At 36.4% G+C, this 16561-nt stretch overlaps 1 protein-coding gene across 3 annotated transcripts in view; it reads left to right on the top strand.

Annotated features, from left to right (window-relative positions):
• AP1AR (adaptor related protein complex 1 associated regulatory protein) overlaps positions 1 to 16561 on the top strand; it is a 41682-nt gene that overhangs the window by 4892 nt on the left and 20229 nt on the right. For 2 of the 3 annotated variants that reach the window (XM_072622693.1, XM_072622692.1), the window contains exon 2: positions 14318 to 14366. In XM_072622693.1, coding sequence (XP_072478794.1) covers positions 14318 to 14366 — 49 coding nt within the window. Of the gene's footprint in view, positions 1 to 14317; positions 14367 to 16561 lie in introns of those variants that run through there. The other variant, XM_072622694.1, reaches the window with a different exon arrangement.

The raw sequence follows: 16561 nt of genomic DNA, 5'->3' as shown, positions 1-16561 counted from the left end.
AGTGGTGTAAAACACAGTATTTTGAGGGATAAGCGATTTGAGTCTTGGGTCTAAAACCAAACTGTGTGATTAGGTAGGCTAATGGACCTCTCTTTTGTGAGACTGGGGTTTTTTTTATGGTTTGGTTTCTTTTTGCTTTTCACTGATGAGCTGTTATCAGTCACTTTGAAGGTTGTCACTTCATATTTTGCTGCTTCTAACTTATGTGAGTAAAACTAAGAGACCAGGCTTATTAGAGTTAAATATAAAGTAGGCTGACCAATGGATCAAAAGAGATGGAGCTTCAGGTGTAGTTATTGGGAGAGGCTAATGTTGCTTAGAGACCCTTTTCACTTAATTGCCAGATTTGCTGATGGGCTTTAAGATGTTGAAGTTCCAGGAAGTCATTTATCTCTGTTATATTCCCTAATGGAGAGGAGCACCATCTGAAATAATACAAAATAGTGGATAATCACGTCTCTTATGTTTGGCTTTTAAGTGCTTTATGTTGGGCTTTTAAATGGTAGTTTCACAGCCTAATTATGTTTTCCTTAGAGTAGCTTTGGAAATAGTTCCCAGCCCCCAACTTGGCAACAGAAAGTGGTAGTGGGAAAAGCAGAGTTTTCAGAATTGCTTGCAGATAATTCGTAGAGGATATTTGAGACCAAAGAAATATATTTCACATGCATATTTATGTACAAAATTTCTTGATGGATAATTTATTAAATTTAAATTGTTTGAATTTGAGTTAACAGAAAAGTTTGAGCCAATAGATAAATATGCATTAACATTAAGAGTCTCATTCAAAGACTTTATTTTAAAATTGTATCATAAAGCTGTTGATCTACTTTTCTATATCCATAATGAAAAATTTTGACATCATTTCTTCACTTAATTTTTCAAATAACATTGTTTTGTATTTCATTTTATTGTGGGTCACTCCTTGCATATAAAGAGTAGACAGGAGTAGGTTCTATTGAAGAGGTACTATTTCCCCAGCCCAGGTGAGGCATTGGGTAGAGAAGCAATATATGTCACTTGGAGAGCCCAGGGATGAGCAGTAGATAGTTTCCCCCCCTCTAGACCATTGTGTTCATCCTTCATTGCCGAAGAAGACCATGCCATCAGAGAAATAATGACATGACTTGCACTTGACTTTATTTTGGGTGAGGGCGGGCTGTGCAGGTCACCAGCCTCACTTCTCCTTCAGAGCCACCAGATATTCATCAGGATGACTGGAGATGACCCAGGATGAGGCAGTTGGGGTTAAGTGACTTGCCCAAGATCACACAGCTAGTGAGTGTCAGTAAGGAAGAAAGGATAAACCTCGCATTTCTATGGCACCATTTCCCTTTTAATTGTCCTCCTTCACATTCTGCCCTGGCCTGTTTCTGAATCCATCTGGCATGACCTGTCAGATACTCCTCTTACTTTCCCTCTGTTCTGGCTTTCCCAGAACCCAACTTATTTTTTTCCCCTTCCCCTAGACTGTTTGACTGCTCCCAGAGCTTAGAAAAGATGGCACATAACAACTCTATCCTGTCTGATTAGCTAGAACACCAGTAGGCCTTACCTTCAGCCTCCTAAAGTCCTCCAGACCCTGACTGGAGTCTTGCAGTATCCCAGCCTTGTTGTCTGACCTCCTTAAGTTTCCTAAGGATTTCTGGGCCCAGCCATCTTCTCTAGTTCTACACCTTTAAGACTTTGAGGCCTTTCCATCTGCCCTGCAGCTGAACTTTCTTTTATGTGTTGTTTCTCTCAATAAGAGTAAAAGTTCCTTGAAATCTGAGGCTCTCTTTTTTCCCCTTTCTTTCCTATAAATTTTCTCCAGTATTTAGAACAGTGCTTGTCACATATTAAGCGCTTAGTAAAAAACTTTCTCATTCACTCACTTCACAGTTTCCAGCTTTTTCTTGGACAGAAGCCAGGTGGTTTTATGGAGGGGTCGTGTTTTCCTTGACATAGGAGCCCTTTGGACTTTGGTTTCTCCAAAGACAGCACAGCACAGAGACCAAAAACACCCAAGAGTGTTAGACCATGAGTTAGTCACCTGATGAAATTTGCCTCAAGCATCAGAATTGTTTGTTATAGCTCTGATCTAGTCTTTAAATACAAATATTCCAGACAGCATTATTTCAGTTGTGTAGTTAATATACTTTAACCAAACGATGCAATAAATAGCAAGGCTGTTAGCGTCAGCGGACGTATAGTATAGTATAGTATAGTATAGTATAGGGAAAGTAACTGCTCTGTAATGATGTTTCATGTTCTGTATCATCAAGAAAATAATTCATGACATTAGACGGAGTTCTGCCTATATTATTATCCTCTAGTTTTAGGGTTTGTTTGTAGCTGTGTCAGAAAATAGGAACATGGATTAGGATTGTTCTGGTCCCAGAGGGCAAAACCAGGAAGAGGAGGGATCCTAGGGATGGAGTGGAAAAGAGACTCGTTCTCTGTTGTTTCAGTCGCCATCATTTATTTTTCACCGGTGGCCTTACTGATTGCCCCTCTGTGGCAATCCAACCACATGGGCTTAAATATAAGGAAAAATTTAATCATTAACTTCCGAAGGCAGTCACATCTAGGGATAACTGGCTCAAGATAAATGATAGAAGATTGCAGAACTTAAATGCTGGAAGGGAACTGCCACCTAGAGACTTGTTCAAGGTCACATTGAGAGGTAGCCTAAGCAGGATTTGAAGTCTTGTAATTCCAATCTAGTGTTTTTGTTTTTAATATATCCACTAAAATTAGTTTCCACCTAATTTAGCTCATTTTAAAGTAAGACTTTAAGTGCCATTGAACCAGTGTACTTGGTGCAGTAAATTGGCTGTAGTGTCTGGTGTGCGTATGTGTGTGAGTGAAACTGGTTTTCCCAATGTTGAACCATTGTTAAAACCCTAGTATAAATCCAACTTGTTCATAATAAGTGATTTCTTGCATAAAATGCTATAATCTCTGACAGGATTTCTTTTAAAATGTTTGAATCAGTATTAATGCTATTGGTCTTTAGCTCTTCTTTGCTTTATCCTCCTTTGGTTTTGTTATTAGGACTACATTTTGCCTATAAAAGAAGTTTGGTAGAGTACTTCCCCACCATGCAGCTTCTCCTTTTTGCATAAGGTATGCCTTCAGTTTTTAGCTCTGTTCCTTACAGAAAGGAACAGATTACAAAGTTTTGTTTTCTTATCCAATCTGTCAGTCTTTTGTATTATTATATTGTTAGGTTTATATTTCTTTCATTTTTAAATAAGGATTTTTTTGTCCTCCTTCCTCTTTTAAGAGAGTACTTTGTCCCTACGATTAGATTTGTTTAATCCACCTTAAGTCACCCTTAAACAATCCCCTGTCCTATTTTTTGCTGTCCTTTCCTCAGTTTTGGAGTTTTACTTCATCCTTTCTTGCTTGCTTCCATTTATTATCTAATCCTTCCCCTCTTTCCCTCTTGCTTCTTTCTTTCTAGAGTCCATGGATCATTTTGATTTGTTCTTTGCATTTTGTATAAAAAGTTCTGGGAAGTTTTCTTGTATTATTCTTGCATTGTGATTCAGGTTATTTGACTTGTCATGTTCTTCTGGAACATCTGTTATCTTTAAATGATTTATATAGATCTCATGATCTTTTAATATTATTGCTTTTGAGGTTCCTTTGGGTCAGATTATCCTTTATTTAGGTATATTTCTATTCCCAATCTCTTTTTGGAGAGAGCCAGTGTGGATTCAAGATTTCTTCTAATTAATTTTTTTTGCTGTAACAGCCATAGATTTTGCCATTTGTTTTTATTTAAATTCTTCCCTCAGGGTTCTGATTTCTTGAACCATTCTGGCACATTACTGTGGTTCCATGGTGTCTTAGAAATCTACTGTATTTTATCAGGTCTTGGTTTATTTTCTTTTAACTTGCAGTATCTGTTTAGAGCTCTTTAATCTTTTAGGTATCTTAATACTTTTAATTTTGGTATCTGGTTGTGCTTTAACTTTTTAACTGATTATACACCATTACCAAGTTGGATTTGTGACAAGAAGTCAGAGCTGTTTTAATACTGGACAAATTATAAACTTAACTGACCATATAAATAAAATATGAATGTTTATGTGTACGTATAAAACCTTATTAACAAAGTAAAAAAAAAAAGTTTTTAACTGAATTTTCTTCCTTCTTTGGTGGTTTTAGATCTTTCATCTTTTTTCCCCTAAACATTCCCCTGTTACTTTTGATTCCTTTCTTTTTGATGTTGGATTTACCCCACTTTGCCCCTCCATCCCCAGGGCTGGACCTCAAAGCTGTCACTGACCTAGGTTACCTCTGAGGGAACTTGGTCTCATTTGGATTTCAGTCAGCTTCAGGCCTGTATAACTGTTGGTTCTCTGACCCAGTTACCTTAATTCTTTACTTCTCTAGTTGGTCTGAGTCAGTGTCTGGGGAAGGCCAGAGTGAGTATTCAGAGCAGAGTCTGCTGCTTTGAAGTGCTTCAGAGGATGCCTCTCTTTTCTCCCTATCCTCCTTACCTAACTGAACAGAGTTGAAGACTGCTTCTTATTGCCACAAGGTACTAGGGGAAGGACAAGAACGATGTGTTGGTAGTAACAAGAGGGAGAGCCCCTTGTGGGTCCCAAAATAGAAATCTTCTGGTCAGTGTGTGCACCCTCTTGCAGCATGGAGGCCGGTGGTGGAGGGATGTGAATGATGGTATTAAAATTTAGTATTCTCCACTGCTAATGCATAATACTGCTGTTGTTGGTCTTTTTGTTTTCTTGTGCTGTGGAAACAACTCCAGTTGCTTTGACTGACATAATTCCTCTTTGGGGAGTTTTGTGAGAGTTAATGGGTAATAAGAATATGTCTAGTCCTCCCTTACTGTCAGACTAACTCTCACTTCTTTCTGATACTAATGAGCATCTATATCTGGCAGGTTTCTACTAATAATCTTCATTGAGTTGGGGAACTTGATGACTTAAATTACATTGTGCATAAAAAAAATATATTTCTAATGTCATCACTTTATGATATGGATCTTGGCTTTTAAATTTCCTCAGTCTGTCAGATAAGTGACATCTGATAAGTGAAGGATTATTGTATTTCATTTCATCCTGTGTGTTAAACAGATTTGTCCTAGTTATTTCTTTTATATAATTACTTTTCCTTTTTTCCTCGTCCACAGCTTCTATTGGCAGTGAACCCTTGTAGAGTTCATGTAGGGTTTGGACTTTGTGGCCAGTGAGATTCCATCCAATTCAAGTTCTTTGTGCAAAGAATGAAGTGGATTGAGAGGGTAGAGATGAAATGGGTACAGTTATGAAGTTACTACAGTGGTCCAGGTGAAAGGTGATAAAGGTCTGAGCTAATGTACTGTCTCTGAGGGGAGAGAAGGGTACAGGTGCAAGAGCTGCTGTGAGCAGTACAACACTTTGCCAAAATTTGACAACTGAATGTGTGGTGCACTTGTGAATATGAGTGAATTAGAAAGATGGTGATTCTATTGCTGAAAATAAACAAGAAAAAGAGGCAGTGGCAAAAGTGAGGAAGATCTTTGGAACAAGCCACCTGGAGGAGGCAAAAGAGGATGAGATTGGGGCAGCAAGGTGGTGGAGTGAATAGAGCACCAGCCATGAAGTCAGAAAGACTTGAGTTCAAATCCAATCTCAGACACTTGACACTTACTAGCTGTGTGACCTTGGGCAAGTCACTTAACCCCAATTGCCCTGCCTTCCCCCTCTCCCCCCCAAAAAAAGAGGTAGACATCAAGGGTATAGAGAGAAGCATTAACCTTAGTGAATAGTAGAATCTTCTTGGTGGTTGTTGAAAAAGAAGAAAATGTAGTAATTGCTATGTGGAATAAGATGAGGAATCAATAAGGCTAAAATAGGATTTTGAGCAAGGACAATAGCCTAGTTGAGAATGTACATGCCATGGATTTGTATGAGTTTGATTTGATAATTTTCATCTATGATACTTGGAGCCTCTGAAAAGAGCAGAAAAATCAGATAGTTGGGATCTTTTAAAAATAATAATTTGTAGGTTACAGGTAGCTAGGTGGCTGGCGAATAAAACATGTACATGGAATCAAGAAGACCAATTCCAAAATTTGTGTTAGACCAGGGGTGGGGAATCTGTGCTCTCCAGGCCACACGTGGCCCTCTAGGTGTTCAAGTGTGGCCCTTTGACTGAATCCACACTTCATAGAAGAAATCCCCTTAATAAAAGGATTTCTTCTGGAAAGCTTGGACTCAGTCAAAAGACCACACTGAAGCACCTAGAAGGCTACATGTGGCCTGGGACTACAGGTCCCCACCCCTGTCTTAAACACTCTCCAGTTGTGTCAGACCCTGTGCAAGTCACTTAACCTTTCACTCTAATCTGTATAATAGGTAGAAGTTGCAAGGATGTATAAATTTAATCTTGATGGCAGGAAAAACTTCCCAACAATTGGAGTTTTCTAAAGTGGAATGACCTTCCTGGAGAGGTGGTATGTTCCTCCTCCTTAGGGGTCTTAAAGCAAAAGTTAGATGAATACTGGTTGGATATGTTATAATGGAGATTCCTTTAGTGTGTGGATTGAATCTGTCTGCTCAAGCTTCCTTCTAAATCTTAGCTTCTGTGACTGGCGGATTTATGAGAGGTATGCATGGGTTGCAGTATTTACCACTAGAAGGAGTAATTATATCAATGAAAACACAATCCATAGTGAATCCGAAGTGAATGTGAGGTTCTTACTCACTTTTTAATTATTATATATTTATAAGAATGTCAGATACCCTCCCTTAGATGTTAAGTTACCTGAGGTCAAGAACTATAAGTCGTGATTATTTTTGCATATTTCTCAGCATCTACTACAGTGTGTTGTTCATATTAAACATCTGGAAAATGGTCATTGAATTGATGAATAGAATATTAGCTTGTGTATGTAGTAAAAGAGACTGTGTATGTGTGTGTGTGTGTGTGTGTGTATGTGTATGTACACACACACACACACACACAGATTCCATATACTTACTCATTGGTGTGTGAATGAGTACCTTCTCCAGTGTTCTTGGGAAGTGGGTACTATGGTTATTACTGGCCTTTACCTATCTAAACAGCTTCCCCTTCATTAGCCCATATGTGAGAGTAAGTAATAGATCTGGGAAGAAAGGAATTAATCTGAGTACAGAGTTGTGGTACTGAACTAAAGGAATTTCTTAGAAAAAATGCTGAGAAACTTGTATATAGAATTATAAGAAGTTATGTCTCTGACCTCTAGAGACCTTTAGGCCAGTCTCTTCATTTTACAAATGAGGCTCAGACTAGAATGAGCCTCTTCTTACTCCCCTCTAAGTGAGTAACTGGAAAGGCCAGCCTAAGAAGGTCAAGGTCTCCTATTGCATCCTGGGCCGTCTCAGTCATCCTGATGAAAATCTGGTCACTGGATCCAGATGGCTCAGGAGGAGAAAGTGAGGCTGGTGACTTGCTCAGCCTTCCCACACTCAAAACAAAGTCAAGTGCAAGTCATGTCATCATTTCTCTGATGTCATGGTCATCTTCAAAAACGAAGGATGAACACAACATGACCAACCTCTTCCTAACCCAGTGCTTTTTAAAAATTTCCTACCATAGACTCCCTTACTTTAGAAACATTCCATAATGTGGAATGATCTGAGTTTGAGTGTACTCTGTCCAATAATTGTGAAAGTACTTTTTGAAATATGAAATAGCTTTCAAACAACTGGCTTTTTAAATGCTGTTAAATATGTATATCAATATTCCTTTGCTTCTTTTAAGATAAACTTTAAGATACGGATTCTTCTGATGTATAAACGCTGATTCATTTGCCAAGGTCAATATTTACTGTGTCAGCAAATCTTAGTGTTTAGTGTAATAGGAGTCAGTAGCATCTTTGCTTCATAAATAACAATAACAAAATATTTACCATCTAATCCGTCATTAAAGAAATACTTTGCAAATTTCCTTTTCCTTTTCTTTTGTCCTTCTTTTACCTTTTTGATCCTGCATTTGGTTTTTAATTGGTTGTTTGTTTTCTATATTACTTGGATCTAACAAGATAAAAAAAACTAGCATTCCAAAATATGGAATCCTATGGTATTTGACTTTGAATGTCCCAATATTTTGTTATGTTAATTATCTTAATTATAAAATATATCATTTTGATTTGGAAAAAATGAATTCTGAAAAATGAAACCTGTTACTTTGTCAAATATGTGTATATATACTCTTTAAACTCTAATTCATCAGTAAACTTTAAAATTAGTGTTTTCCTATGGCATCAAATGTGGAAGGAAGCTTCATTGCTGTGTGATTTTGAGTATTGTCCTGTCACACTGAGCTCTCTTTTAAATTCTATGCAGGACAGTCTTATGTGACAGTGACAAACACATTTGGCAAGCATGTCTTCTTGTTTTATTCTTCATTCGATATTAAAAATTAGAGTATTGTTGAGCAAAATCATCTTTGCAGTAGAAGTTACTGAGGTGTCTTGTGTAATTTTTAACATAGACCAGACACCTTGTTGAAGTATAATTAATAAATAGTGAAATTTTTTTCTATATCTTTAATGCATTTTTTTTATTATGAATGGTCTACTGAAAGCTATGATTTTATAAATGCCAGCTATTGTTATTAGAACTAGTTTTGCTTTTTTTAGCTAAATTATAAACTTCCGAACAGAAGGAACATAGAATCTATTTCTTTTGTGTGCCACTACCCACTCCCTAGTACCTAGTATTTCCCTTTGTCCCTAATTTATGTTCATAAGATTTACATGAGATAGCAGAGACCATCCAATATATAATTGATCAGTGATCATCCAGCTCCTGCTTGAAACCTTTGAATGAAGGGGAAACCATCACCTCCAGAAGCCTCCCATCACTCAAGCTGAAAGTGTTAGGATGCCTTTCTTTACACAGAGGGAGTCTGCCTGCTCTAATCTCTTCCCTTCCAATCCAGTTTTAGGTTTTGCTGTTGAAATTTATTTAACTAATGCACAAGTATGATTATAGCACTCCACTGCTCAAAAATCCTCATTATTTCTGTTGTCTACATAACTAGTTAGTTTCAGAACCAGGACAAGAGTACAAAACTCCATTACTTTCCTCTCATCTACATCCCACTGGGACATTCTTTGACATTTGTCTCAGTGATTTTGATCATGATCCTGACAGTAGGATCCTATGATAAACCTAGAAAATGACCTTACAGTTTAACTACCTTAACTTTTCATTTAGAGATTAAGAAATTGAGCTCAGGTTAAGGGACTTGCCCAACTTCATATGAGTGGTTAGCAGCAGAGTCAAGATTATATCTGTACATCAGCCAAAATTCTCCTGAATCCAAGTCCAGAACTCTCACCACTCTCACTTCCCCCACAATGAAGTATATCTCAGCTTTACTTAACCTAGATTTGAAGTCAAATCCTGCCTCTAACTCTTGTTAGCCGAGTGACTGTGTCAATAACTTTAACCTTTCTGGGTCTCAATTTCTTCATCTATAAAATGGTAATAATACCTCACTAAGTTCTTGTGAGGATCAAATTAGAACATACAACAAAGTTCAAAAACTTTAAATTACTCTATAAACTTCAGCAACTTTTTATACTATGTGGCCCATGATTTTCTGAATCAAGCTATCTAAATTGCACATGGGTGTGGGTGGGTAGGTGGGTGTAGAGGCAAATACTTTATTCTTTCCTGCAGAACAGAGGACCCATTTCAAATGAGTAAGTGATTCATTATAAAATTCTCACTTTCCAGGTGTCCCGGCTACCATTGATGAATTCTCTATTTTTCCATTTACTTTAACTTCCTCTACTAAACAAATGGTAAACTATTTGTTTTGCCAGCAAATCTGGGTTTTAAAATTGCTTTAAAGTACTCTTATTGATGTATAATTTTAGATTACATGTGGAATCATAGAATTTTGGAAGTTAGCCTTCAGTGGACGTGTGAGTTGGCTATTTAACTGTCAGATAACTTATGTGAATTCAGACTATTAGAAATGGAAGGGATCTTAGAGTTAATGATCCTTCCTAACTTTCAGGACAGGAATCTCCTATGCAACCTCACTTAATAGCTCAGCATTTGCTATCTATTTGAATATTTCTAATGACCAAGAACATTTTGTTTGCAGAGGCAGCTTATTCAGTTGTTGAATAGCTGTAATTGCCATAAAAGTTATTCCACATGCTGAAACAAAATACTCTTTCCTGTAACTTCCACTCATGTATCCTAGTTCTACTCCATGGAACAACAGAGAATTGTCTTAAGTTCTCTTTCACATGACATTCTTTAAAGATTTTAAAGATGTCTAGCATTTTTCTTTCTATGCCCTCCCTTTTAAGTTAGCATCATTTTTCTAGTTCCTTCAACAGTTCATCATATAACTTGTTTCTAAACCATTGCTATTCTGCTTGCCTTCTTGTAGATATTTTGTTGGTTACCATTGCCCTATACAAAATGTGACACCAGGAACTAAATGTTATTAACTAGATGTGCTCTGAAAGTGTAAACCAAGATTGTTGATTTTTTTTTTAAGCAATTAAATTGTCACGTTCTGAAAGTCTCACATGGTGCTGTTTTTATTTATTGATACTATACATTACTGCCTTATTGCCATTCTAGAATGGAAGTGGATTCAACAAAGTCAAGTTCTAGTATTTCTTATTTTTCTAGGGAAGTAAGTACAGGAAAAGGAATGTTTTAACCAGTTTCCAGGGCATTTTAAAATTCTTGCTTTGTTATCTGAGGTTGAAATGTGTAGGAGATTGTCTTGATTGCTATTAGGTGGTTTTTGAGTCAGGAGGAGTTGAGGAACAGTTAAGGTATAGTTCAGTTCTCTTAGATAACCCTAGGAGTATGCACTTCTTCACAGTGAAACTTCTTTTATGCTGTTAATGGTATTGACTAAAAATATGTTAACATTGTTTTCTAACAAAGTGCTTCTAGCAATAATCCCTTTTGAAAAGGTCCAGTGTATGAACAGGCAGTTTTCAGAGGAAGAAATTAAAGCTATCTGTAGTCATATGAAAAAATGCTCTAAATCACTATTGATTAGAGAGATGCAATTCAAAACAACTCCGAGATATCACATCACACCTATCAGATTGGCTAACATGACAAAACAGGAAGATGACAAATGTTGGAGAAGATGTGGGAGAGTTGGAACACTAATTCATTGTTGGTGGAGCTGTGAGCTGATCCAAGCATTCTGGAGAACAATTTGGAACTATACCCAAAGGACTACAAAGATGTTCATACCCTTTGACCCAGCAATACCTCTTCTAGGACTCTATCCCCAAGAGATCATAAAAATGGGAAAGGGTCCCACATGTACAAAAATCTTTATAACACTCTCTTTGTGGTGGCCAAAAACTGGAATTCAAGGGGATGTCTATCAGTTGGGGAATGATTGAAAATTTATTAAATTGTGGTATATGCATTGTGGAATATGAATGTAATGGAACACTATTGTACTGTAAGAAATGATGAACAGGAAGACTTCATTGAGGCCTGGAAAGACTTATATAAACTGAAGCTGAGTAAAAGGAGCAGAACCAGGAGAACTTTATACACAACAACAACCACAGTGTGTGAGAACTTAGTACTTCATTGCAATTCAAGCACTTAAATAATTCCCAATGGTCTCTTAAGGCAAAATGCCTTCCACATTCAGGGAAAGGACTATGGAATTCGATCGCAGAATGAAGCAGATCATTTTCTTTTGTATTAGGTTTTGGTTTGTTTTATGATTTCTCCCATTCATTTTAATTCTTCTATGCAACGTGACCAAGGTGAAAATGTATTTAATAGGAATGTATGTGTAGAACTTATATAAAACTGTATGCCTTCCCAGGGAGGTATTGAGGAGGTAGGGGGGAAAGGGGTAAGGGATGGGAAAAAGTCTAAGAGATATGGAAGTGATTGTAGAACACTGAAAACAAATAAAATAATAATAAAAAAATTTTTAAAGAGTCCAGTGTGAGGTATGTTATATAGCAGTTAGGTCTAGCATATTGTTAGGTACTAAACATCTTGGAAAGATTTTGGTGTATTTATTTGACTACTTGTATACCCCTTATAATGGGAATTATGATAAATTGGTAAATGTTTCTGTCTTTGATGTAAAAGTCAGTCAAATGTGATTTTTGAACTGCTTGTTTTTGGTGTTGTTGAGTTATCCTTCATTCTTGAAGAGGACCATAGCACCAGGAAGATAATGCCATTGCTTACAAGTGAAGTAGATTACAGCGAGGGCAGACTGTGTAAAGTCAACAGCCTCACTTTCTCCTCCAGAGCCATGTGGATACAGTGGCCAGATAAAGATCAGGACAACTGGAGATGGCCCAGTAGTTCCTAAAGGGAGAGAAAGAATCTGGGAAGAAGCCAGTATATAGAAGACCTGGCAACTTGATTATGTCCCTTTTTCATAGCTACATTTGAGACTTCTCACCTTAGATGAAACATGGGACTCTTTCTCTTGGTTGAACTGAGATATCTTGCTCCCAGTGGGAGGGTTTGTATTCTTTCTCTGATTTCTATTTACTATCAATTTGGATAAATGAGTTTGTTTGCTGTTTGCTATGTAAGTTCTTTGTGGAACTGGTGGGAAGGAAATCAAGCCTTGAATGTATAGCTTTAGTTAAAAGGCGAGTAATCATGATCACAGCTTTAACCTAAAAATTGCTTCCCTTATGCTAACAATATTTAGAGGGAATGGATAGATATAATCCTAGCCCAGTGCCCTTCTCTGAAGAGTGCAAAACATCTAGCCTCTGGCCCAGTCTTCTACTTTCCTTCTGGCAGGAATCAAAGTCTCCTTTGGAGAAGGGTGGTCAGAGAAGAATATAGAGATATGTATTCATACCTCCTCATAAGCCACATCTAAATAGACTAAAGTGGATACAAGTAGCTCACGTGAGAAACACAGCACACATGCTCTCTTTACGTAAGAAAGAACTTTCTCTGTTAGTATAGTCTAAAAATGGAGCCAACTGCTTCATGAGGTAGAAAACTCCCTGTTGTTGGAGAAATTATAAAAGATAAATTGTCCTCTTTTAGGGATGCTGTAGAGGTTTGGGGTATGGGAGAATTTGCACTAGATGACCTTTAATTCAAAATGCCCTCTAGCTTTCAGATTCATGCTCCCTATTAGTCAGACCACATTTGGAGTATTATAACTGGGCACTGCCTTTGAGAAGGGATAGTAGCAAAATAGAAGTATATCTACAGCAGGGTGACCAGTGTGTGGATGCCATGCAAAGATTAGTTGATGGAACTAGGGTTACCAAGCCTAAAAAAGAGAAGGCCCACATAGGACACAACATTTGTCTTTAAGTATCTAGAAAGACATTAGAATTCTGCTGGGCTCCACAGGGTAAAAGTAGGAGCAAATGGATTTGAGATGCAGGCAGGAAGATTTAGATACCTGTAAGGAAAATGTCCTAATAGCCAGTGACAAGGGTTCTTCTTTATGTCATGGATCCCTTTGGCAGTATGATGATGTCTATGGACCAACCTCTTCTCAGAATAATGCTCTTAAATGCAGAAAATAAATACATAAAATTGCAAAAGGAACCAGTTATATTGAAGTGTAGTTATAAAAATATGTTTTTTAAAAGGAACAAATTCACATACCTTAGGTTAAGAACTTCTGTATTAGACCTTCTCAGAAGCAGACTGGGCTGTCTTGGGGGGATGTTAGACGTCTCTAAGTGGACAGATGTGGTGGAGTTCTTTTGTAGGAATGACCAGGTCCCTTCCAACTCTGAGATTCTGAGCTGTCTAGCTAGATAGAAAGAGATCCACAGATAGAGAAGATCTCTTGAATTTGTCTCCTTGAGTTGCCATATTTTCCAGAAATACTGGACCTGGAGTATGCAGGAGACTCTAAACTACAAAAAGTATCCAACAGTCCATATTGGCATTGGCTTTACTTGAGATATCACATTTCTGGTTTAGGGACATATTTTCTGCCAGAATATTTTTATTGAAGTAATAAGGTAAAATGATGGTAGTAAAGATTCAGAATTATTAGTCTGTTTTAGATGTTTGTGTCATGAATTAATATTAGCAAATGACTGCCATGTAAGCTCAGTGAATAGTTAACTAAAATGCTGTTTTAAGATTCTTTTCAAATAAAATAACAATTTAACATAAGTGTTAGTAACAGTTTAACATTTAACACTTTTAACAATTTAAAAATGTAAACATCTGCTTCAGGGATATTTATGGGAAATTGTGGTTATGGTTTGTTAACTGTATGAAATATTTGAAGCTTTGTAGATTGTACCTAAGGAGATTATTTTATGCTGCATTTCTTAATGGTAGCATTCTTTTCTTCTTCCCAGGTCAAAGTATTTTAGGACGTGCCCAACAGGCGAGCATTTCACTATAGAGGTAAGTAGAGTGCTGAATAACATATCAGATTCTTTATAAATGTTGAAGTGAAGTGAATATTTGCACCTCATTTCATTTGCTCAACATGTGTTTTATCTGTTGAACACTGGATATGCTAGCTTATATTTATTTAAGATCAGGAAAGATCACTCAGCAAGAGCAACCATGAAATAATTAGAAAACAAAATTGCAGAGCATTGTGTGAACAAATTGAGTATAACGTATAAACTAATCAGAATGAAGAGGCAATCAGGAATAGCTTTCTTAGGGAAAGTGAGTTGGTTCCAAAGAAAGTAGTGGGCAGAACCGGTAGGTGAAGGATAGTGACAGAAAAGAGACTATTCTGAATGGGATGAACATACCATCCTTTATGTTTTCATCTGCCATAATTTGAGTGATTTTTAAAAGTTGTCCCTTAAAAACTTTCCTCAGAGAACCTATTTTCCTATCCTTTTGATTTCACTGATTTGCTCTGGATACTACAACTTCCCCACACCCAGACAAATTTTTCTTTTTTCATTTTCAAGTAGGAATGCTTTTTTAACTTTTATAATATGTATGTAAATGAAATATCTAGAATTATTTAACATTGAATATATTGACTTTTTAAAAAATTCATATTAAATTTGATAATTTAGACTTATGGTAAGATTTATGCAAGTATTCACTCTTGAAAGAGTTTTTTTTTTTTTTTAAGACTTCTTGATTGGGTAATTTTGCCTTAGGATCTTTTTCTGATATTGCTAAGTAAAATTTCATCCATGAGTTGGCATTAATCTTACTTCCATAGTGTTGTGTTTTGCTTTTATCTTTCTTGCTTGTTTTTTTTTCCTTTTTGTCTTTCACTAATACCCGTGTCAAGACAAGATAAATTAGACTGCTTCTTAGCCAAAACAAAAAAACTCCAACATTTTCAGATAATATAGACATCCTTCCAGTCTTTCTTAAAAAGAGGTAGTATGTCGCCACTTTAAAATGAAATGAAATAACATTGTATTTCAAAGATATGTTAACTAAGTCTACTAAAAATATGGTTAGGTAGAACACAATAAGTAAAATGAGAACTATGATAAGAAATTATTTAAAGGAATTGTTTATTGCATTATTGTATATGGTTTGAAGGTGTGTGTTCTCACAATAAAATAAAGATTCATCTTCCCACATCTCATAATCACCACAATTTCTAGGATTTTATAATGCTGTATTTTAATAGCTCATTGAACTTATTATTGTTAATATTTTACTAGGTTGCTACTTTTTTTGAGTATATTTTTTTAGAATGGAGTTGTCCTTTTTAAATAATATTTGTAACCAAATTATTTTTCTTTAGAAATACATCTTTGCATTTATAAATCACTAGTAAAATTTAATTTTATTTGATATGTATTGATTTAAATACAACTTCATGGAAAATTCACCCATTGAATAAAATGAAGTATGCCTTTATTATAAATTGTTGCCTCATTAGAGATTTTTTTAAAAATGTGATGATCACTGATGATCTATAGAATTCCCTGTATTTACGTTTATTGAGGTTCATATCTTATTAGTGTTTAGCTCAGGATCATTTAAGAACCACTAAAAAAACATATTGAGTTGTGGCTACCTAACAGTGGAAACTTTAAGTTCTGTAATCCATTAATTTGCCTTCTGCTTTGTATAGGTATTACAAGGGATTTAAGATAAAAGCATTATCTCTGGAACATTCTGCATGCTTGATAAATATAGTCTTCCCAAACTGGGAAAGATGAATTAAAGAGAAGAAAAACTGGAACAAGAAAGACCAATTAGAAAGCCCATATAACAGTGTAGGTTAGAAGAGGTGAAGGCCTGCAGGTAGGATGGGAGCGGAGAATAGAGGACGCTTGGACAACATCACAGGAAAGTGTTGTGTTGTGTTTTTGAAACAGAGGAGCCCTGAGCATGTTTTGTAGTTTGAGGGAAGGAGAATTTGAGAATTAATGGGGGAAAATGATTCATGGAGCAAGGTCACAGAAGAGACGAGGGACAATAAAGGGAGCAGATGGAGAGATTGTGTGTTTGTCCTTTGTTGCCAAAAAAGACCATGCCATCAGAGAAGTGATGACATGACTTGAACTTGACTTTATTTTGAGTGAGAGAGGGCTGTACAGGTCACCAACCTCACTTCTCCTCCAGAACCATCTGAATCCAGTGACCAGATACGCATCAGGATG

This window comes from Notamacropus eugenii, chromosome 7 (genome assembly GCF_028372415.1).
Source record: "Notamacropus eugenii isolate mMacEug1 chromosome 7, mMacEug1.pri_v2, whole genome shotgun sequence".
NCBI classification, from domain to species: domain Eukaryota; kingdom Metazoa; phylum Chordata; class Mammalia; order Diprotodontia; family Macropodidae; genus Notamacropus; species Notamacropus eugenii.
The sequence above is the reverse complement of the archived record's forward strand: the minus strand, read 5'-3'. Positions and strand labels throughout refer to the sequence as shown.